At 40.4% G+C, this 25,440-nt stretch overlaps 1 protein-coding gene across 4 annotated transcripts in view; it reads right to left on the reverse strand.

Annotated features, from left to right (window-relative positions):
* LOC119660343 (neprilysin-2) overlaps positions 1-25,440 on the reverse strand; it is a 154,434-nt gene that overhangs the window by 11,275 nt on the left and 117,719 nt on the right. For 3 of the 4 annotated variants that reach the window (XM_038068832.1, XM_038068829.1, XM_038068830.1), the window contains exons 2-7: positions 25,223-25,356; positions 16,183-16,569; positions 15,809-16,020; positions 15,560-15,736; positions 7,999-8,375; positions 7,011-7,043 (exon numbers count right to left, since the gene is read on the reverse strand). In XM_038068832.1, the coding sequence (XP_037924760.1) occupies positions 7,011-7,043; positions 7,999-8,375; positions 15,560-15,736; positions 15,809-16,020; positions 16,183-16,569; positions 25,223-25,356 (1,320 nt within the window). The remainder of the gene's footprint in view (positions 1-7,010; positions 7,044-7,998; positions 8,376-15,559; positions 15,737-15,808; positions 16,021-16,182; positions 16,570-25,222; positions 25,357-25,440) is intronic. The other variant, XM_038068831.1, reaches the window with a different exon arrangement.

Below are 25,440 nucleotides of genomic sequence, written 5' to 3' on the forward strand. Positions count from 1 at the left end.
CTCACGCCCATCTTTCATCCTACATGGTTTCTGAACACAATCGTGGAATTATTTGAATGGGTAATCTACAGTAGGCTAATATCGATCACAGAAAATTTCTCGGGTAAGCATTTCGGATTCTGGAAGGGCGACATCTATAGCCAAGGTAAGCAAGACGGTAACAAGAGTTGCGGAATCCACAATTGAGGCAGATATGGTAGATCTTATGCGATAATTATTTTCGATGTGAGTAATGCTTTTAATTCTGTCATTAATATGATCCCCCAAATAGACGCAGCACCTCGGTCACAGCTAAGCACCATGGCTGTCAGTTTACTGAAATTAGCTCTCTCTAGGTCCTTTTGCTGTACCTCTGTCCAGATCTGCCCGAAAAGCCCATACCCTTCCTTCCTTTGCTGTTTAGTGCTACGATTCCACTGCATTGCATAGCCAGCGATGGAGTTCTTGCCCTTCTTTAAAGTTTGAGTATAGTTCTCCGTTCGGGATTGTGTCAGGTCTGTACCCCGAAATATGGCATAGGCAGGTGTTAACAACGGCTTAAAGCTTCAGAGTAACATTGTCTGCCACTTTACAAGTGTTGCAGCGCAGGGGAGCACTGACGCGGGAAAACAAACTTGATGTTGGTGCAAGGTAAGGTATCTACGTCGTAATTGACTTTGCAGATGATATCGAGCTGATCATCATAGTAAGACGTCTTGAGGAGATAGAGATGTTGCAAACGAGATAATGTGAGAGCCTAATATTGACATAGTTTCGATAACCAAACAAGGAAAGGAAATATCTGGGAGGAACAGTTTGCTTGTAACCGACGCTCAAGTATCTGGTAGCATGACCTCTACCAGATACTTGAGTGTCGATCAGAATCTGAATTCCAAGCAATTTTGTGAGAGTATAGTGACAAGAGCGTCTGTGATCAGTACATTGTTTGCGGAAATGTTGCCAAATAAAAATTGTTAACCCGTTCTTAACGGGGAAATAATATTAGGAAGTTCTCAGAATCGATTTTTTTATTGCATGAATCGTTAACTTAACTATCCCAGAATAAACTGCAAAAATTTCAAAATGAAATTCGTGTTCCTTTAGATGTTATGAAGGTAAACCTCGCGATTATGCGGACGAACAATATGAATATAGGATGATATTATATTTTTAAGGGTGTTTTTTTTTGTATAATTAATGAAAAAAGTGGTGAACAATTTTAAATTCTTATTTTGATTATTTGTACTTGCATCGAGGTTCATATTCTTAGAAAATAAGTTAGTAATTTAAAATTAAAAGCACTGTTTCAGATAAAAATTGGAGTCGCTACTCGTTCCGAAGATATAGCTAAGAATTTTTTACAAAATGGTGGCAGTAGGACCTGTTTATATGATTTTTTGAAGGTCCTACGGGGTGAGCAGTAGAACTACTTTGGATCACCATCTCTAAACATAACAAAACTGTTTTTGGGGACTATATACATAAGCGGAGCTAGCAAAGTACACCTGATTATAATTTTAGATTTTTTTTTCGTAGAATGCCCAGGCTTACTTAAATTATTTATTAAAAAATTATTTTCATCAAGTGTGAAAATCGTGTGTACTTGACTAGATAATGAAATGAAGAAGTTACAGTTAAATTTCAATGTCGATCGCATGAAAACACTTCGAGTTTTATTGTTCGCCGATTCCGAACAGATGGTTTCGAGAAAAACGCGTTTGAAGTTTAAAAACGCTATAACTTTTCGAAAATATGTACTTCATTCTGCTACCCCAGTACCATACCAATGCCTTTTCACAACCATATTTTGCACTTGGGTTCTTTTCTGGTTGTTGTAATGCTAGGCCGAGTTTCTTGGCCATATTAGAAAGTGAGTGTTTAGTGGCTTGAATGAGGTTTTCTTCTTAGGAGTTACTCCGGAGAAATTAATTTTAAAAATATTAACTTGATTTATACTAGAGCGCTATTGATTATGAATTTAGGGATGTTTTGGCGTATTTTTAGCCAATAAATGGATAAAAAATTCCAAACAAGTATAACTCTCTAATATGAGCAACTCCAGTCAGGACCACTGCTTTAGAGAAAAAGTCAAATAGGAAAAATCTACTAAACGCATCACATACATATTGTGCCTATCGAGAAGCATTTGACAAAGCAATAACATGTGTGACAGTCGACATAGTTTCCATGAACGAAGAAATCTAAAAACAGGAGTTTTGTCTCCCAGTGCATTCGTAGAAATTGTATGGTGGAAAAAAATCATTGCGTATGTTCAGCCGCATAAAGTCTGGGGTTATTGCCGTGTGCATTAGTATGCGGCCACGTGGCTGCGAGCATAGCGATTTATCCCAGCGGGAACCAGAAAAAGCGCTTCCTCAAAGAAGCATTCATAATTAATGGCAATGGATCTTAGTGGATTCACTGACGGAATTATGCTTCTAAATTTCTCTGTAGGAAGTTTGGTGTAAGCAAACAAGCACAACAATGTCGTCAATTGATCCATGTTTGCTCTCCTAAGAAGTAAGGTGGAGGGTTTCCATAACTTTTTGTTACTGGTTTTCGGGCATACGCTTTTTGAAAAATTTTTGTGCTTCATTTTGGGTAGTTAAACGGGTGTGTCTGAATGGCTCAAATGGTTAGAGCGCTGGGTTGTCGTAGCGGAAGATAGCGATTTAGTAGGCATGATTTCCTTCAATCCAGGAACAAATCTAGGATTAATCTTTTGGAATCCAGGAGGAAGTAATAGGAAAGCTTTTTACTGCCCCCGTACAATAACAAGTAATTTTCAAATTAAATGAATTGTCGTGGAAAGGGAATGCATCCACACCTGTCGAGGCAGCAGTCAATTATCACCACGGCCCAGTTAGCTATTTCGTCCCTACCCCACGAATACGCAATGACATTTCGTGCTTACAAGAGACTTGATTTGTTCCCCCTGAATGTAGTTTTCTCGACATAGACCTAATGTGTTCAAAAGTGTTGAAGGGAAACTCAACGACGAAGCATATCCGGCATCAGGGGAATGTTGTTACCCTCACTCAGGGCTGGCAGTTGTCACTGAAAAATATCGTCACGCATACGCTGGGTTTCGCGATCAAAGGGTAGTAGGTCCCAGAGCGAAACGTAGATTGATACCCACGTTTAAGGCGAGTGTCTCGCGCCTAAAACGGGACAAATTGTAAAATTGATAGACCAGTAGCTTACTCCAAACTACAATTTCATTACAGCGCCACAAACCAAATAACGAACAATATCGAATCGCGAACAATGAAGATAGGAGACTACAACTTCGAGATCGTTGAAAATTTCTCCTATCTAGGTTGTTGGCTGCTAACAGAGCCTATTTCAGCTTGCAAAAACTGTTTCGCCCCTAAACGTTTCACCATATGGTCAAAGCTCTTACTGTACAAGACTACGATGTTGCCAGTCCTTATGTATTCCTCGGAGACCTGGGTTCTTAGCAAAAGAAACTGCGAACTCCTGGCCGCGTTTAAGAGAAGAATCCTCCGAAGAATTTTTGGCCTCCTACATGAGGATGGACGATTCCGTAGCCTACATAACGACGAAATCTATGAGCGATATCACGACCGGCTCAACAGGTTGCAGTTTGCGGGTCACCTAGTCAGTATGGATGAGGATGATCCAGCCCGGAAAGTTTATAAGGGCAATATTTATGGTAGAAAGGGAAGACGACGTAGACTCTGCCTGAGATGGAGCGATGGCGTAGCTCAGGACGCCAGACAGCTTTTAGGGATATCGAATTGGTGGACCTCGGCGCAAAACCGAGATGTCCAGAGTTCCTTATTAAGAGAGGCTTAGACCGGATACCGGTTCTTGCGTCGTTGATGATGATGATATGCTGGGTTTTCGCAATAATATAGAAAGCGGTTGAGAAGGCGATCAATTATCACTCGATGAGTTAAAGGGAAATTAGAAACCACAAGACGAAGTGATTATAATAAGTAAGAGTCTCATATAACCATATGGCAGGAGTCAGCAGTAGGTTTGGATTATAAATTTTGAAAAAAAGACTAAATCAATTTTAATATGGCTGTGTTTAATATAAAACCTTAAAAAGGACGATGAATTCATTGGCGGCAGTTGCGATGCTCGCAATACCACGGGCGAAGCAGTACCTGAACAGTCTCTTGGTACTTTCCGCAAAGAAAATGGACCCCTGCCAGAAGCTTGGCTGATGATAACGTCCGTGGCCGAGCGTTTGTGGACGAGATTTGGGTACAAATGTATCCAATGCCCAATTGACAGAACAGAACAGTGACAACGAGCGATACCGGATATTCGACGTAAAAATCATAATAACAATAATAATCGTTGGTGCAATAATCTAATTGGATCAGGGCCTTAAAGTGCGTTAGAGCACCCTCTTTTTCGAGGAAAACGCATCCGTTAATGAAAAATATTACAGCGGAAAATATCCTCTTAGTGTGTATAGAGAGGAGGTGATTTGATTCGGGATGGAGCCAGAGCACCTGGTTTGAAAACTTACAACCATAACACTTCGCGAATTTTTAGACAGATTTTCTTGCCAGCTCCTCCGACTTGAAGCCCGTAGAAAATGTTTGGTCCAGACTGAAGGAAAGTGCGTTTATGGAGCCCAAATAGGAAGCAGTTGATTGAACGGATGAGTGAGATGGTGGTGGATCTTCAAAAATTGCACGAAAGGTTCTGACAGTGAATTTTGGACTGTATAAAAAATGGAGAGAAACACAATTGTTATTATCCCCATATTATGTAACCCAATATGTATCTTTTATAATGAAATTATAAAAATTAATTTTCTTCTTTTGTTTTAACTTTTATAGAAAAAACAAAACAACTTTAATTAAACCTTACCCTCGGTGAGGGTGGGAATGTTATGGTGGGAGAAGAAGTCTGTCTTCCTTTGCAATCCCCATGAAAACTGGTGATAGTCGCCCCCTTAAAAATGTTATGGCGCTTCAAAGTGGTGCTTTTTTAAAAGGTTTTGCGTAAAATAAAATCTTATTAAAATTGGTTTACTGTCTGCCTGTCACACGGTTTTTTTTCAGAAACGATTACTCCTGTAGACACGAAATTTCGTGGAAAGGTGCGAACTGTGAACCCCTAGTGATCATTCATGCTCAAAAGCTATTCAACCGAAAAATCTATACCGATATCTTTCCAAATGAAGTTAATAAGGGGCCAATACGACGGCCACGAGTTTTCATCTGGGTTGCAGAGAGGGACTTCCTTCTTTTCTCCCTATAATAACCTTATCCTCTCCATAATAACCTTAGTGTCAGAAAGTAAGAGCGATAAGTGACGAATTCTCTCAAAAGCGTAATACGGGATTAAACCATGCCAACTGATCGTTAAAATAAATATGTAGACATAGCAACGACATAGATTTTTGCAATGAGGCTATGACCGGCAGTCTCTAACGATTTTCTAACAATTTTAAGTTAGTGTTTCTTTTTTCTTGTTGAGGATGCTGGGAGTCCTCAGTCTGCACCCACTTGGTGACGGACCGGACCACTTGGGAAGCAACTTACTTGCTCTTTTGTAGTCCTTTTCTGTTAAACCATCAAGTTTTCAAAAAAGAATGAAAAAGTTGACTGACTGTTTCATCCAGTGCAGAGGCAACTCATCAGACGCTGCCTCACACCTCTGCCCTGGGAGCAGCGCGACCAAAAGTAACGACAGATGGTAATCACCCCATTTAAATATAATCGCAAACACGTAATAGATCACGTTGCTCCCAGGGCAGAGGTGAAGCAGCGTCTGATGAGTTGCGTCTGCCCTGGACGAAACCGTCAGTCAACTTTTTCGTTCTTTTTAGTGTTTCTGTTGATCTACAAATATGCAGTGGTACTTCATCAAAGATTAAGTCATTGAAAATAATAGTAACAATGCGAACCTAAGTATTTCGTTTGCGAGTTTCAATAATTCAAATATTTTTACATCAGGCCAGGTTTCGAAAGAATCGGGATGAATAATCAAATTCAAGTTATTGAATAATAAACTGTGGATGTGATCAAAGTTTATGGAATACTAACGACTAATGCTAATCTACCAGTATGTACATATTATTTAGAGTAAATCTTTGCAACAATGGGGTCGACCAATTAAATCTTCATTAATAAATTCCAGGTTACAAATTATAAATAGTTGCTAATCCTGTACGCAGCGTTGCGGCAGTTTGCTTGAGCTTCAGCGCCCAGGACTTTCCGAGAAGCTCTCATTCATTTTCAACTGTTATGGGTTATGTACTCTAGGGAGTAATCGATGATCACAGGAAATAACTGGATAAGTTGGCTTTCTATTATAATAAGAGAAAGTTAGTTAAGTTGATTTATGATTAGCTACAGTATTCATGCGTGGAGTGTGTGCAAAAATTTACAACTTGAAGTCATAAAAAGTTGGATTTCGTGAATTTATTAACTTCAAGTGGCAGAGATTTCACGCTCCGAAAGAATAGTAAATCTAACCATCAACTAACTTAACTAAGTTCGAGTGAAAGTATCTAGTCATTGACTCCGCGTATTGTAGAAAGTAAAAGCACAATATGCTACAAGCCATGTGTAAATTCTAGGAATGCACCCATTATGCATGCAATGTTTTGACTACATAATTCAGGAAGTTTACTAAATATGTTATTCACTGGACTATTTCGGCTAGATCATGCGTATTTTTAGCTTACTGAGAAATTAGGTAGTTTCTAGTCTCTATAGGTAGTTCTCCCAATTCAATCCCATTTACAGAGTTGTTTTCCAAACTTATTAATTTTATCTATTTCGCGTATACCATTGCATATCGTTAGTAAAAACGCAAATTAGTTTGTAACGTGTTCAGTTAATTTCATGGAATCTACGTATTAGAAAAAAAAATTTCTTCGGATAATTTCAAAATTCTTAATATATAAAAAAAGTATCTCATTAAAAAAGGAATTGTTTGCAATTTTTAATATCGATATGCATCTCAAACACACGAAGAGGACGCGTACACACACTCAACAGAGAAATGGGTAAATTTCTCCAGAACAACATCCGTACCCGTATTCTTGTTGATCACTATCGTACTCATTACTGAAAAATTGAAAAGATAACAAAAAATTAATAATTTTAGATTAATATGTACAAATTTCAATTCAAAGTTTCACCGAAGCTGGTTGGAAAATGTTTGGATATACACAAATTTGAATCTCTCCTTTGCTACTGATGTGTAAGGTTAGAATTTATGTAGGGTGGAGTTATTTACAGAAATTAAATAAGAATAAATGTGTTAGGAAACAATTTGTACCGATAATTTGGGGTACGTAAAGGCATTAGGGCGACAAAAAAAAAACAAAATATAGCAGTGTATTACGAGAGCTTTAGTATATGGAGTAAGTTCGGTTTTTGAATATTGAATTTACAGACAGTTTAAGTGTGTTAAATCGTCACATAAAGAAGAGTTTTACTTTTCTCTTCCAATCACCTTGTGGGAAGCCGCATGAAAGTACTATTTGTTAGCTTGCGAACTAAGTGCATAATACACTCTAAACAGAACAGCGGTATCATCCGCTGTTAATTCGGCAGAATATGGATATTTACATTTTTAAAAATTAGAATAAATACAACTTCAGCAGGGACAAAAAACAGAATTTCATTATTAGTCACAAAGTGGTATTTGCGATGATGTCATTTCTACTAAGAGATCTCTACGATGATTGCATTTTCTGAATTATTGGGCCCTACCAAATTAATCCAATGGTTTCATAGTTTGCACGAAAAATGAACTTATTTCATAACATTTTTTTTTTAATTATTAATTATGTATGCAACCTAAATTTAGTGATTGGATGGCGAAGACAAAAACACAAGATTACTTCAAGATGCACTGAAATAAGCGCAACATCAGCATATGGAAGCCTTTGAAATTTCCCTAACCAGATAACCGTCGACATAGATTCTTGACTCTCACAATGAATGATGAATAGACATTGTGGCTCTATAAATGCAATTTCAACTTTATATTTGTTCGTTAAGCAGCGGTACTTACCTTCCACTTGTTATATCCACACATTCCTTCCAACGTGGCTCCTGTTCTTGGCGTCCGCTCAAAACCGTACTGTATTGAAGTTGACGTTTTCGTAGCTCCTCTGTGAGGAAGAATGCTGAAAATCCGTGGATACGCCACATTACATAATTGGCAATAGCTCTTTTCGGTGTCCTCTTTATCAGATCTCCTAGAGCTTCGAAGAACGTTGGTACCGAGACAATAACGATTTCATTTTCATCGACATCGAGACCCTCTGGTAAAAGGGCGTTAATGTAGTTTAGCCATGATACATAAGGATATTTGGTTTGAATATCAGCAATAGTCATTGGATTGTAGAGAGCTGATGAATTCCGACGTTTTTCATTAGGAAGTGATATCTAAAATCAAGGAGAGGATAAGTTTTAAATTTCTATAGACCAATATTGTGTATTATATTATCATGAATGTGTAAGGTGGATTCCTACCGAGCCTGACATTTTTGTGGGCTCAGAATATATATTTTAATGAAAAACAAGTCGGGAAACCCGAAGCATCGTTCATGTAATAATATTTGGGTACACGATAGTTTCATTTATACATACAGTGAACCAATTAAAAAGTTGGATTATTATTCTCAGATATCTCAAAAACCATATGATATTTTTAAATGAGTTATGAAAGAAAAACAGTAACCCTTTATAGTAGTTTTCTACTGTTATAATTATTTTATTAATTCTATGTTACACATAAATATTACAGAAAAACAAAAAAAGTGACCGTTTATCGCAGCCAAAACAAACTTGGACACTTCAAGTTATTATATCATATCGCAGCACATAATATGGTTGCTGCTCAAAAGAAGGCACCATTATGTTTCTTGTTGTATTTAGAACTTTTGGGCTCCCTGATATATACGAAAATGATTAAATCTTTGCAATTATCGCACGTTAAAGGGCCGAAAATGAGCAACGCGCAGCAGTTCTGCGACTCCAATGAGCTGATCATTAAATATTATAAAAGCATTATGAAAATAGCTCAAAAACAAAAAAACCAACGTTTACTGTTTGTCATACAATAAAAAACTTCTTTCTGTTTCTCGCAAAACAGGTGGTGGTGGAACAGTGAAAAAACATAAGAAAGAATTCCAAGATAACTACAGTATCTTTTGCAAAAAATTTTGGAACAAAGGTATAGTAACAGATCTTCCTCCTTTGATCAGGGCTTTGAAATGTGTTAAAGCAAGCACTTCATTCAAGACCGTAACGGTAGACTACAGTATACTGTAGGAGGCAATGTGGTCAGCATTGCGCTCGATCGAGGTTATTACCCTCATTTGGCTTAGGTACTCATTCACAGCTGAGTCGACTGGTACCTGACGTCAAATCACGATACAAATTCTACTGCCACAACCGCGACCTTCCGCACGATAGCTTTGCGCTTTAACCTCTCAGCTATCCGGACACAATTTCTGAGAATGGGTCCGTTAAAGAAATGATCACTTTCGAACCCCCGCGTCCCCAACTTTCCAATAACTGTCAAAACTAACACCGGCTTCGGGAAGCACTAACCAAGACCTTTTATTTGATACCCCACATGACTATATTTGGTGAAAAAAATATACCCCATTTTAAATGAATGGAGACCCCCCTTAAATTAAATGTAGAATTATGTATGTTCGCAGTTCCAGTTGTGTGTGACGGACAGACAGAGAGTAAACCGATTTTAATAAGGTTTTGTTTTACACAAAATGTTAAAAACGTGTCGAATTTGCTGAATAGATCGTTAATAAGACAGAATAGCTTTGGAAAACCGGTAGTTTTTATGCTGAGTCTAAATTCAACATTTTCGGTTCTCATGGCCTGCAATCGGTTTGGAGAAGGGTGGTCACTGCCTTACAAACTCGTAATATTGAGCCAACAGTTAAACACGGCTGTGGCAGCATCATCATGTGGGGTGCTATGGCGTCTAAAATAGGATTACAGCATATAAACCAAGAAAACGCCACTAAAATCGATACACTTGACATACCAAGCCAGTACATATTAGTTACGGTTGCTATATAGTACAGACTTAACTACAGTCCGCAAACTAGGATTATTAAAAAATATTACAAACTAAATTTTTAGTTTGGTTTGTTAAACTTTTTTTTTGAATTTTGGTGTTTTTTTACGGCTTCTTCAATGATTTTGGGCTATGGTGGCAGCCGATTTTCAATATGCAGTTTCGACAAAAACGCATTTAAAAAGTAGAATGCGATTTTTAGCCATAAAACCTTAACTGACCTTAATCTGTTATACCTAGTCCATAAACCTTAGGTTTCTTGAAGAAACACATGTACAGCCTTGGCTTCAATTCTTGTCCTTTTAGCGAAGTCACTCGAACGTTATTCGGACTGATAAAGACGAGCTTTATTACGACAATCGACATAAATCTGGCATGTAACTTATCACGTGTTTAACACTATAATTTCCGAACGACTTTGAATATCTAGATACAATTGATGCCAAAAAAAAAATTCGATTCCGCGGAGCCGACACACGGGATGACCCGCTTAATCTCCCGCCGCAGTGAACCTATTGTCCAGTGCCGAAAAAGTCCCGATATTGTTTAGAGCCAATTTTTAATTTGAAGGGCAGGAGATTGATGATGTAGTTATTTCACGGGACATCTCTGTTACTTGGATAGATAATTGGTGCAATAGTTTTCAAGGACATAACGATTGAGACACGATTTTATAAGGAAAGCAGTGCCAGCAAGGTCTTACCTTCAGGATGTTTTGTATCGTAGAGTGTGCATTTTTGGTGCCGAAATTGTATTTCCGTGTGTTTCAGAGATGAGCATGATATCTATTTCGTTGTTATTGAGGAAACATTTCAATTCAAATTTATGTTGGTTTCAATTTCAATAATAGTTTGGGAGTTTGTCCTAGCGAATTTCTAAAATATGACTTGTTTTTTGAATAACATCCATTAAAAACTTAGATTTCGATTTTGGTTGTCGTTATCTTCTTCTTTTTCTTCAGCCTTTGTCCCGTTCACAAGCGGGGTCGGCTCGTCGTGATCGGCTTCGCCATTTGGCTCTATCGAATGCCTGATCTGGGTGCAATCTCGAGACTTTCAAATCCCCATCCAGCGTATCAAGCCACCGTTGCTTAAGTCTGCCTTTTGGTCGTTTACCATCGACTTCGATGTTCAGACCAATCTTGGCAAGTGAATTCTCGTTTGCACGAACTGCGTGACCATACCATCGAAGACGCCTCTCTCGCAACTTTTCCACGATCGGTGCAACCCCATAACGATCGCGGATATCCTCATTTCAGATGTGATCTAAACGTGTGACGCCACTAGTCCAACGTAGCATCTTCGTCTCCATTACCGCAAGACGCCGTTCATTGTCTTTTATGTTCGGCCAACACTCAGAACCATAGAGAGCGACTGGACGGACGACATTGCGGTAAATTTTAGATTTGAGACGTTCGTTGATACGTCGATCACAAAGGATACCAGTTGTGGAACGCCACTTCATCCAGGTTGCGTTAATGCGTGAAGCAATTTCATAACGCAGTTTTCCATTGGCTGATAGCGTTGACCCGAGGTATTTAAATCGCTCAGTTCTGGGCAGATCACTGCCGCTGACAGTGATTGTGCCTGTTTCATGGGGATCGGTCGTCAAAAATTCAGTTTTGTTTAAATTCAATCTGAGACCGTGTTGCATGAGGCGATCATTCCATTTTTGAACAAGTTGCTCGAGATCATTTTTGCTATCAGATGCTAGGAAAACATCATCTGCATAAAGCAGTGTGTAAGGCGCTGGACGTTGGATATCCCGTGTGACGGTGTCCATAACAAGAACAAAGAGGAGTGGTGAGAGGACACTTCCTTGATGAACACCAACAGAGACACGAAGCGGTTTTGATACACCCGCCATACTTCGAACTTTACTTTTCGGATCGTGGTAGAGCAATTGAACCCAGCGCACGAGTTCTTCTGGCACGAAGTGTTGTCGTAAAGCATACCAGATGAGTTCGTGTGGTACACGGTCAAACGCTTTCTTTAGATCCAGAAAGGCAATGTAAAGAGGGCGATGCTTCTCACGGTGTTTCTCCATGAGTAATCGCGCAGCGTGTATTGCGTCAGTAGTTCCGCAGTTCTTGACAAATCCGGCTTGATTCACGGTTATTTCAACGATTTCGCGAATACGGTTGTCAAGAATGCGTTCAAAAATCTTCATGATATGGGAAAGTAACCGGATTGGACGGTAATTTGAACATTCTGCTGGGCTACCTTTCTTTTTCCATATTGGAACAGTGGTACTTTCTTGTCAGTCAGATGGTGTTCTTCCTTCCCCAATAACCCGGTTAAAGAATTCACTGAGCCACAGTGTTGGGTCCCAGCTCTTCGCTTTCCAGAGCTCAGATGCGATGTCGTCAGGTCCTGTTGCTTTCCCCGATTTCATTTGTTTTATTGCCTCCTCGACTTCAGTTGGGCTGACTGGTGGAACTGCTCCAAATGTAGGCAATGATTGTGGAAGTGGAGGATGAGCAAATTCTTCAGTTGAAATCTGCTCGAAGTATTCTCGCCATCTATCCGTTGCGACTCGACGGTTGGTAAGCAAAGTACCGTTCTTGTCATTAACACAACAGAAATGTTCGATATCCTGTGTGCGTTCATCACGGCTTTTAACAAGTCGATAAAGATCTCTCTCGCCATCCCGAGTGTCCAGTTTATCGTAAAGATTTTTGAAATGGTTTGCTCGGGTGACAGCGACCACTTTCTTTGCTTCCCGGTTGGCATTCTTATAAATTTGCCAATTAGCAGGTGTTTTATCGTCGAGAAATTTGTGGTAGAGGCGTTTCTTTTCACGGATCTTCATTTCAACGTCATCATTCTAAAGCCAAGTATCTCGGTTGATGTACTGCTTACCCGACTTGGTGACCCCGAGGGTTGCAGAGGCCGCTTTGTGGATCGTGTCTTTCATTTGGTTCCATGATTCTTCCACATTCGTAATGGTTGGCAATCGTATGAGTGAGACCTTTTCTTCTTTCTTCTCACCAAATCACCACCATTTAATGCGCGGCGGGCCAGTGCGTTCCTCACGCTGTTTTATCGGTGGCTTAATTCGCAGGACGGCAATCAACGGCCGATGTTGAGGTGCGATGGTCTCATAGGGAACGACTTTGCAATCAGTAACAGTGGTAAAATGTTGGCGTCTTATGAGAATATAGTTGATTTGCGTTTTATTGTTCCCACTATAAAATGTGGGAAGATGAGACAATCGTTTGATGAACCATGTATTCATAAGTACAAGATCATGGGTGTCCGCAAAATCGATTATACGCTCGCCACCTTCATTGCGCGCTCCGAACCCCTTTCCCCCATGGCACCTGTTACCGTCTGCCTTTTCACCCACATGACCATTAAGGTCGCCGACAATGATTATGTAATCGTCAGCAGGCACGTGACAAGTCTTTTCATCGAGAAGTTGCCAGAAGGCATCTTTCTCGGCATCAGGTCGACCTGTCTGTGGTGCATACGCGGTGAAGAAGTGAATAGTGCGATCAGCTGATATAATGGTGAGCTTCATCAGCCGATCGTCAAACCGTTCGACTTCTTTAATGGCATCACGGAAACCCTCTGAGATGGCAATGCCAACACCATATTGAGTGTGTAGGTTAAAAAAATAGAGAAGTTTGTAGCCATTTTTACCGCGTTCGCGTTCAATGTCGCAGCTTTTGGCACCAGACCATCGGGTTTCTTGCAGAGCGCAGATGTCAATGCGCCTTTTCCGAAGGGCTCTTGCGAGTTCCTCCGTCTTTCCAGTTAGCATTTAGCGTGCAGACACGTATTTGTTTTGTTTGTCGTTATGTCTTTTTCTAATTCAGATGTTTGGGTTCGATTAGAGATTTGTTGCAATTTACGGTTCGTATAGTTTGAACCTTTACTCCAATGGATATCAGGAGATTCACTCTTTACTTACACGGAGCACTAACTCAGATATTTCATTTGATAGCCCACATCGTTATATTGTGTATCATATCCAAAACGCGTTTCATAGAACATCTACACTCAACTAATTTTTCAAACTTCAATTAATTGCTGTGATAAGCAGACCGAAATATGTGTTCGTTTTCGAACGTAGAGAGCAGGCTATCTGCCCGACTGAAAAAACAAGGATATTGATAGCTCGACGGAGACGATAGTTGAGCCAACTTCATTAAGCTAGTTCCAAAAGAATGATAAATATTCCATGAAAGTGAGTTTCCGACATCATGTCAAAATCAGAAAGATATAAATTCCCCATTAGAAGAAGAGGATGGAAAAGCGACCCGTTGAAACTTCGCAGGGATTGTCACAGAGCCAGGCGAGTGGCCCAGAGGGTGAAATATATATATAACTTATCGTAAAAACGATTCAAGCTAGATGTCCAACGGAGTAAAAAGGAATGTTTAAAGATAGACATTGTTTTCGACCGATTCATAAGCCGTCTATGTTCGTAGATCATGGGGTAATCTATCTAAATAAATTAATAAAGGTTTATTCCCGCATCAAGCGAGAGGTAGTGACTACCTCCAGAGAGTTCTACATCGGTTGTCTGATCTGCTCTGATCCGAGAAGAATTGGCAATTTGTAGAACTTCATCATTCTCATCGTTACGTTAACAGTTACGAGAATGGGCGGTATACAGAATAAGGTTCTGAAGCTTCGTTCCCCGTTGTCCGAAGCATTTACACTGGGTTTTCTCTTTATTCTGCCTGGTAGTTATCCTAGATTTAAATCTTTGAGAAGGACTTTTAAGTCGCTGGAGTAGTATTCCTATCTTTTAAAGATTCCCTCACTCTATATACACAAAAAACTTAAGGATATCCTCTTCCTCCATTAGAGTTTCTAGCAGGCGCTGCGGCCAATGTGAGGGCGAGAACGAGGTGACTCTCCACTTAGTACGCACTTAGTCGATTTCTTCAGGCGTCAGCCGATAATACCCTGAAAGATTTTCTTCAACATCAAATCCGCCCGTTGCTCATTTTTAGGAGACGTCACAAAATTCACGTTGCATATGCTTGCTTTCCATCGAATAATAGACCTTGTCCAAATGGCTCTCGACTTCGAGATGGAGTCAAGCGGTACCAACAAAAGCAAGGACCTCAGTGTGACGAGTGTCGAAGAATTTGTCTAGGTAGTGTTGCTTCTGTCGATGGCGGCACCCAATTTGATATTGATCGACACATTAAAGGCCCTAGATCCATTTTCGCTATGTTGCCAAAATCTGGGAGTGTAGATTTTAGTTATACTTTGACAAAAGGAGTCGTGATGCCATGCAATAGAACTCACTATCCCTGGATGGCCGATGTGTGGAATGTGCTAGAACTAAGTGGTATAGAATAGCGAAAGAGAAGTGCAAGTTTTTCGGAAAATACTGGAAGAAGTTGAATAACATTGCCATTGGAGGAGGGGCTATGGAATCTCGATTATTACTTCGGGTTCGGAATTTTGGCATAAGACTAATAACATGATTCTAATTCTCATATGAATATACGAGTATATAAAGAGAAAATAAATTTAAGTGTATAACATTCCATACTCACGTTTGCCAAATCAATTTCGAATTGCAAAGACTCTCTCAATTCATTCACGGCTCGAGTGCGTTCGGCTCCAAACAAAACAGCCATATCCACCATGTAGTCATAATATGCCCGCACAATCTTATCCTCTAGTCCTTTAACAAGATACTCCCGGCTTACGCCAATAGCTGCTTGGTCCAGCTGAATAATGGTAAAAAAGTGTTAATTTTCTCTTGTTTCCTACTATGGGCTAAGTAAAGTATTCGAACATACATCGATCACTCGTCGAGTCGAATTTTTCAAGTCGATTCCAACGGAAAAGTCCAAAATGTAATCCATGCTGAAACCATATTTTCGGAAATTTTTGACAGAGTCTTGCCATGTCCATGAATTTTCGTCCCAGGCGTCACCTTTGATCACAGGCCAGCCTCCTAGTTTTTCAGCAATCTCGACAATTGGTTGAGTGCCTTTTTGCTCGATTAAAGCTGGAATTAGATATTATGAAATTTCAGGTTTTGCTTTTAAATAGGGGATTAATCTTTTTTGAAAAAAATACAGTGCAAATTCGAAACTACAAAACACAACACATTCATGCATATGAAGAAGTGCTAAAAATAGTGGACTCTAAAATCGGGACCCATACTCACTTTTGTTCATACACGCCTTATACAACTTATTGGCCAACTTGAATGGTTTCGCTACCGTTTCACTTGGTTCCTCAGTGATCAGTTGCTTCAGCTGAATCTGCAGCTTGTCACCAATGACTGAGAATGTGTTGACCTGTGTTTTTTCATCAGGAATATTTGTGTTCTTCAAAAACGAACCACATGCAAAGTTATAAAAATCGTCACATGGTTCTACCGAGGTGTCCAGTGCCTCCAGCACATTCGATGCCGTATGCACACATTCTGAGGTCAAGCAAATATCGTCCTTCTTCGATGTTACTTCATTTGTCTCTATGTCAGGATGCTTGGAGATGATATGTGTTGCCGGTGGGGCTCCCAGAGCTTCAGCAGTTCCGGGTAATTCTAACACTGAAAAAATAGGAATAAAAAATCTATATGTAGTCAAAGAGTAAGTAGTATACAACCAACAAGCATTTTATTGCATAATATCGATAAACAGAAGATGAAGATGAAGTTGCAGAAAATTTCGAGGTAAACCTAAGAGCTGACTGGTTTTATCTATAATTATGAATTTATGATGTGTCATTACACTTCTCGTGGCCGTAAATATCATTTATTAGCAGACTAAACACAATTTGTGACGTCAAGGGGGGTCAACCAGATCGTAGTATACGTGTGGATAGTATGTGCATAAAAAGGGGAAGAACAGCCGCTACAGCCGCTTGGATTCAGATGGTCATTCTGATGTGATATGTACATATATTGACTTAAAAAAGAAAGGCTTAGAAAAATAATTATCATGTACAAATCTAGTAGCAAAAAAGGCAATTGAAATAAACTCTTTGAAGATATCAGGTTCGATCTACGAAAGAAGAAAAACCAATTTTTATCATGATGATTCCAAGAGTAGCAGTTATCATTATGTTTAGATCATGCATAGCGAATCAATTTGAAAAGTAATTGGGGATTCCATTCCTTTTGCTCCCCTTTTACCACTTTGCTTAATTTTTGCCTTTTCCTTTTCAACCATCTGGTGGCAATGGATTACTGAATCATTATGGGGCCGCATCCTTGATAGTATCACAAAGACGAAGTGGTCGCATCATCGCAAAACGATTTCCCCCATGGTGTAATGATCGAGTTGCTTGCGCGTCAGCCTCTCGATCCTCGTTGCCCCGTATTTAGTTCCGGTTTGGTTATGGATGTTTGTGTTCATCTTTCTGAAGTTCCGCTGATGTAGACTTATCACTTACAAAATATAACTATGATGGCAATGAAATTGAAAGGTCTCATTAAAAAAACAGAGTGCGCGGATGTCCTATACTGCACAAAGGAGTGAGCAGGAGACACGACCAGTAGATGAAAACTGTGAGGCACAAAGTCAGCACGAGAAGACTCGACTTCATTATGGTATGTTGCACAATGCTAAACGCAGTGCTGACATTTCACTTTAGACTGATAACATTAAAAGTACAGCTGCAGAATAATTATGTAGCTTATCTGTACATCAGGGGCGGTACTTTATTTTATATTTGGTTGCCGTAAACTACGTGGGACATAGAGCGTCAACCATAATTATCCGTCATCATTGTTGGTCTCTTGTAATGTTTTTTAGCTCTCCCCGATTTTCCAAGAAGTTCACTCTTTTCTCTCCACTTTCCTACGATGATTTATGCTAAAAAACGATATGCGATCAATCGGCTGCAAGCGCTTGCAAATCCACACAAATCAAAGAAAACACTCTATCCACACCTTTGAATTTACAATGGCTTCTTGAGGTTTGGCAAAAGTGCGGATCCGGTGCAGTGCTCATCAACATTTTCGAGTGGGTCGTTTAGAATTTGTCTTACTTGAGCAGCAAAAAAGTTTTCCCGCCGCCGGAGGACAGCCGGATCGCGGAGACGGGCCGTGATGAATTTAGGGGCAGATACTCTTTTCGTCGCGAGCGAGTGCAATAGGGACACGCAAGCGAAAGTAAACGTCCATTAGATGATGGTCGCTTTCTACACCGATGTCCGCACTTTTTGTATTATGTACATTAAGAAGACAGCTCTTAAGGTTACTGCTATATGCTGGTCAGTTGAAACCTAACGACGGGAGAATAAAGTGGCAGTTGTGGCAGAAAAATAATTAAGGGAGGGGATTTATGGAGAATTAAAATATGAATTAATCAAGGAATCAGGAAAGAGAGTCGATCTATGCTCTATGCTCAGTTAGGTAAGGTCTTAACCAGGAGAGAACAGATGATGAAAAAGTCATTCAACGATAGTTTGGCGATAGTGCAGGGAATACTCGGGCTGTCTGGACTTCTCTTCCTGCATTTAAAGATTTATGAACGAAGAACTCTAACGAATATGTTCTATGCACATCATTGCATGAAGTAAAAGCGAACATTTCAAGCGGCTGTCTAAGGAAGCTTATTCAGACCACCGAGGCGGCGCCTACAAAACAGTGATGTCCAAAATCAAAGGCAAACACTCTCCATCGATTAGTTGCCCTAACTTGCTAGACGAGATAGTGATGAACCTCTTCTCGCAGAATTTAAATGCCGCTAGCCTTCCTTTTGCCCAAGTGGATCCCATCGAAATCCCAATGTAAGATAAGAAGAGATCTTGGAAGCTGCAAAAAAAAATAATAGAAAATAAGGCTACTGACTTGGATAGTATTCCTAATAAAGCCCTTAAGACAGCAGTGAAGATAGCGCTAAATATATTTGCCGAGGTATTCACCGCATGTCTTAAGGAAGGAGCATTTCCCACAGAGTGGAAGAAGCAGAGACTGATTCTCATATCCAAGCCCGACAAACCGCTGGGCCAACCTTCATCATGCAGACCCATATGCCTTCTAAATAATACTGGCAAATTATTTGAACGTATAATCTGTAACAGATTACTTCTAATTGCTGAAAAGGAAGGCGATCTCTCTGAGAATCAGTTCAGTTTTCGAAAGGGGAACGAGCACAAACACTGTGCAGTGATCACACTCGATGCGAAGAATACTTTCAATTCCCCGAGATGGAGCAAAATACTTGACTGCCTAATGATTTTAGGCGGGCCGAAGTACCTGGTGCGTATCATTGCCGACCTCTTAATCGCTAGGCGTTTGTGTTGTGAAACAGATGAAGGAATGAAACTATATTAAACGACATGTGGAGTTGCACAAGGGCTCGTCCTAGGCCCACTCTTGTGAATTATTATGTATAACGGAGTACTGACGCAGGATCTTCCTGGTTTCGCGGACGACATTGGCGTGCGATTGTTGCACGCCTCCTCGAAGAAGTCGAGCTTTATGCTAGTGAAGTAGTATATTTCATGAAGTCCTGGTTAGAGAATGCTGGTCTACTTCTCGCAGAAGTACTTATTACCGAGCGGAGAAAGTGCAAGCCCATGAAGATCAAAGTTGGAACAAAAACTATTCACCAGAGGCTAAACTAGAAATCACATGTGGAGTGTTCAGCAACCAAGGCATATAACATTCGAGTACTGATTGCAAGAATGCTTCCAAATATAGGTGGCCCAAGGCCGAGCCCACAGTTAGATACTAGACAGCTACCACCCTTCCCCTTGCCCCTCAAGGGGGGAAATCAGTGCGAGTACACACGATTTCAAATTGTTTTGCCCTTGAGCATGAGCGAGATGTAACGAAAATTCGATCAGCTGTGTTTGACATATCGCCCGGACTTGCCAATGTTTTGGTGAGATTGGCAAGTTTTTGCTTATGGATAAGTGAATGCGTGAAACAACTTTTTGCTATATGGATCAGCACGCCGTAATACCAGAATAGCAAAAGCTCACCAATCTCTCTCTTACCAATACGATTTGACGAATATTATGCCTTTTCCTTGTTTAGCGTTTCTGATGTGTACAGATAAGCTTCTGCAAGCACATTCGCAAGGGGGGTCATTTTAGTAAGGGTACTGCCTATAGTAGATCTACTGTGGCCGAGCCGTCGACTCCTTATTTCGAGTTGTTGCACGTACGGAACAATATGCGATGAAGAGGCCTGCGTGATAGCAGCAATGATCCCCATTGAGATTTTGGCGAGAGAAGGAAGACGACTTTACGATCGAGCGTATTTCACTGGAGAATCTCCTGCCTGTCGATGACAGCTCGCACGAAGTGAAACTATCACGAAATGGTAGGAGAAGTGGAACGAGTCAGAAAAGGCCGCTGGACCTACAGAATCATATGGGATATACCGATATGGATCGAGTGACTCCACGGCAAACTAGAGCATATCTCTATCGATTTGGGCATGCTGATTCGTTTTTTGTTTTATTTCATTGCCCGAGATTCGTATACCCGAAAATATAGTGGAAAATATGTTGAAATCAAAGAGAAATCGAAAGGGTCATGGCGAGCACCCAGGCAGGAACAAGTCAGCCGGAAAACTGAACGAGAGGAAACAGGAATATTAACATGAGTGAAAAATAAATAATACCATTTGGGAGTCGTACGGGGAGAGTGGAAGAAGAAGGAGGTGGTTTTAGTGGGTAAGAGTTCACAGGTAAGAGTTCACATAACTGTGTGGTAGGAGTCAGCGTTACCTTTTGAAACTTTCCACCTCCCATCGGCGCAAAAAAGACGGACAGACAGACAATGAATCGATTTTTATAAGGTTTTGCTTCAAACAAAATCTCAACAAGTGGGGAAACCGGAAGCTGGGCGCTTCAGGTAGGAAAGGTTTTGTTTGCTCCTTCTGTGAGTATATTTAAGTGTAGAACTATTCCATTTGTACGTAGCCCGTTATCTATTTGCATTTAGCATGTCTGGCTACCCACTTCAATGTGATATTGATGTTTAGTTGCAGTAATAGTATGATTTTGATCAAACTTGTTTCATATTATATTTTATACTTTTGTAACTCTGGCATAAACTTAAGGGGGGTTTTACTCAATCTCCTCAAAAAAATGATATTATACTATTATTAACTTAATTTGAATAGATATCGATATGGAGAGTATTTTGAGGTCTGGACACCATATAGAGGCAGCTTCATGAATTTTTTCAGATTTGTCGATTGGGTAGTTTCTGAGAATGGGTCCGTTAAAGAAATCATCACTTTCCACCCCTCCCACTCTCCGCCTTTTGAACAAATCTCAAAACTAAGACTGGCTTTGAAAAGTTCTAATCGAGACCTTTCATTTAATACACATTCAACTACACTACAGTTGTGTACATTCGGTGAAAAAAAAATTTTACACCCCACTTTTACATATAATTCAACCTAGAAGGATATCACTCACTGCATGTCTGGGGGTCCACAGTTCCCACCTTCTCACCAAATTTCGAGTCAATTGGTATAGCCGCTTCTGAGAAAAGTACTTATGACAGACAGACAGATGGACAGATGGCTCTGATGCGACACTGATGACGGACCGCAGGAGTACGTCGTTTTCACAGTTGTCCTGCAGGGCTCCGTATTGGGTCACTACTGTGGAACATTATGTACAACGATGTACTTAATCTTCCCCTCCCGGAGGAAGCCACAGTGGTGGGTTAGAGACATTGCAAACGCAAACACTAACAAACTGAGTGCAGTATATAGGAAGACAGCATTGAGGGTATGCTCTGCCTTCAGGATTGTCTCAGATGATACAGCATTCGTCATCTCTAGAATGATGCCGATTGACATCTTGGCAGATGAGATGGCGAATATATACAATGCGAAGCCAATCTCTTCCTTATTATAGACGAAGAATGCTGAGAGGGAGAGATCCATAAATAGATGGCAAGAGCGGTGGCGCTCGGGAAAGGGTCGGTGGACTCACAGGCTCATTCCTGCCATCAAGGAGTGGTTGGAGAGACGACACGGTGAGATTAATTATAATCTCACCCAGTTTATCACGGGGCATGGAGGTTATCGGCAATACCTGCACAGGTTTAAATTGGAGACCTCACCCGACTGTCCAAATTGGGATGGGGTCCCAGAGGACCCAGAGTATGTATTCTTCAACTGCCCGAGATTTGTGGAAGAAAGGAGGAAACTAGAGGATACTCTAGGAGAGATGCTGGTACCAGAAAATCTGGTGCCGAAGATGCTAGCACATCAAGAAAATTGGGATGCGGTCAACTCCATGATCGCATCAATCCAAACCATACTGCGAAAGGCAGAGGAGAGGAGAAAGGCGCGGTCACGTGCGCCGCGTATAGAAGAAAGGTGACTAAGCCAGAATGAGCTGACTCCGCCCCGTGATGTAATACCTTATGGTGGTTCCGCGGGGCAGGGACGGAGTCGGGAGTGGCTTTAGTGGGTAAAAATCCCACATGCTGGTGTGTCCAGACCAGCGTCTTTTGAAGATTTCCACCTCCTGAAAAAAAAAGACAGACAGACATTGAATCGATTTTAGGTTTTGTTTTGCAAACAAAACTTTGAAAAGGACTAGCTGCTTCTTCTGGGACTTGAGCCTTTTATTTTATGCCAATTATTTTCGTTAATTGTGATGTCAGCATCTTATTTGCATGGTTTAAGATGGAGTAAATTCGAGTGAAATTGATAAGTTTGAACTGTCACAACTTTTCGCGAGGCTTTGCGCCATATTAACGTCTATGTTTCTGTAAAACTTGGTACTCCTAAAATCAATTAAAAGCAGGTTTTCCGGTCAATATTATCAAGTTTATTTGCGAAGATATCGTAATGGGAAATATTTTGGGGCCTAAATTTCATATAAGTTCATTAAGTTTGCACATTTGAACCCCTTTTATATTCGTAGGCTAACGCACAGATGGAACTACTACCCTAACTTTCGAAAGACACGCCGGATTATTAGTTTGTATGATAGAGCCTTTTGAGTGAAGTAACTTTTGTTAGTTTGAAGAAAATAGATAAAAGGGAATTTCGTGTGTCAATAAAGCATTATGTAGACTTTGTACCAGGTAAATCAACCGTTAAGAGGTGGTTTGCTAAGTGTAAATGAGGTGGAATGAACACCGAGGACGATACACGCAGTGGATGCTGTTAACGATGAAAATATCAAAAAGGTCTACTAAATAATTTTGGATGACTGCAAAATGAAGTTGATTGAAGTTCTGAAGGTATCAAGGGAATGTCTTGGACATATCGTACATGAATGTTTGGGTGTGTGAAAGCACTGTTCACAGTGCGTGCTGCGAGAGCTCACAATCGACCAACAACGAGTTGACCATTCTGAACAGTGTTTGAAGCTCTTCCTCCATTAAAAGAACCGAAATATATGCGCCGATATTCGACAAAGGACGAAACATGGCTCCATTATTTCACACCAGAATCAAAACGATCGTGATCCGAATGAACTGCACGTTGTGAACCGCCTCCAAAGCGTGCAAAGACGCCACAGTCTCCTATCAAGGCTACGACATCAGTATTTTGGGATGCGCATGGTATGATATTCATCAACTTTCTTGAGAAAGGAAAAACCATCAACAACCACTATTACAAGCGTTATTGGAGTATTTGAAGGATGGAATTCTGGCCCCATTTGAAGAAAAAGAAAGTGTTGTTTCATCAAGACAATGCACCGCGTCACAAATCAATGGAGACGATGGCAAAATTGCATGAACTGAGCTTCGAATAGCTTAAACATCCACCAAATTCTCCAGATCTGGGCCCTTGTGACTTCTTCCTGTTCTCAGACCTCATGAGAATCATCATCATCATCATCAACGGCGCAACAACGGGTATCCGGTCTAGACCTGCCTTAATAAGGAATTCCAGACATCTCGGTTTTGCGCCGAGTGTCCATCAATTCGATATCCCTAAAAGCTGTCTGGCGTCCTGGCCTACGTCATCGCTCCATCTTAGGCAGGGTCTGCCTCGTCTTCTTTTTCTTCCATAGATATTGCCCTTATAGACTTTCCGGGCTGGATCATCCTCATCCATACGGATTAAGTGACCCGCCCACCGTAACCTATTGAGCCGGATTTTATCCACAACCAGATGGTCATGGTATCGCTAATAGATTTCTTCGTTAAGTAGACTACGGAATCGTTCATCTTCATGTAGGGGGCCAAAAATTCTTCGGAGGATTCTTCTCTCTAACGCGGCCAAGAGTTCGCAATTCTTCTTGCTAAGAACCCAAGTCTCCGAAGAATACATGAGAACTGGCAAGATCATTGTCTTGTACAGTAAGAGCTTTGACCCTATGGTGAGATGTTTCGAGCGGAACAGTTTTTGTAAGCTGAAATAGGCTCTGTTTGCTGACAACAACCGTGCGCGGATTTCATCATCATAGCTGTTATCCGACCCTAGATAGGAGAAATTATCAACTGTATCAAAGTTGTATTCTCCTATCTTTATTTTTGCCGTTTGACCAGTGCGGTTTGATGTTGTTGGCTGGTTCGTTTTCGGTGCTGACGTTGCCTCCATATATTTTGTCTCATGAGAATGCTCGCTGGAAAGAGATACTGATGAACGAGTTAAAGAATGAAAATTGACTTTCCTGAACTGGCGTAAAATTGCTTGTAGTTTGTAGCGTTTGAAGTGTTCTTCTTTTCAGGCTGTAGATGAGTTTTTAGAAACAGAAAAGAGGCTTCCGCAGATACTAACAATAGATTCTCCCCACAATTAAGAGCCAAACCACTGCATTGGCTCACACTTGTAATCAACACCTTGACTTATCTTCGAGTACAGAAGCACATTTAATTTTGAGCATTGATGGAAATATATATTGAAAGACCAATGATTCGCACCCTTTCAATGAACCTCTAATAAAATTCCTTCCGAGCTTGAAGAGTTGAATCTTCAAATTTCAATTTCAAAAGTGTCTGAAAGGGCAGGTACTCTAAGATAGTCGGGTCTGTTGGTATTTGCGAATGCTGTTACTCTTCGGTTGCATGGTCTGAGCACCACTGGCTCCGTTTATAAGTACTCTATTTTTCGGGGGCTTTGATACTCCACGTTAGTAGATTCATCGTAGGACCAGAAATATAAGTGCTCAAAGTTAAGATACCCCGTTCATGATTTGAAATGAAAAAATCTATTCTCAAGGAGCAGACCTTAGGGATTCTATATGAATTCGTCACAAACTTACTGATACTGTATCAAAATCTTCATATCATAACCATATAATATAACATTGCCTTACCTTCATGATGTTTATCAGATAAAACGACTGAAACTAATGCTATGACCAATGCTGCGACAGCAATTAGAGCAACTATACTAATTAATGTTAATGTTCGTTCCAACGTAGTGCGGCGCCTCCACCAACTCGGATTTCTGAAAGAAAAGAAGAACAATTAGAGCCAATAAGAAAACTTCCTGCCTATTCGGGAAGGTCATGCAAAGTTTTTATTTAAGAAA

Source organism: Hermetia illucens, chromosome 6 (assembly GCF_905115235.1).
Source record: "Hermetia illucens chromosome 6, iHerIll2.2.curated.20191125, whole genome shotgun sequence".
NCBI classification, from domain to species: Eukaryota; Metazoa; Arthropoda; class Insecta; order Diptera; family Stratiomyidae; genus Hermetia; species Hermetia illucens.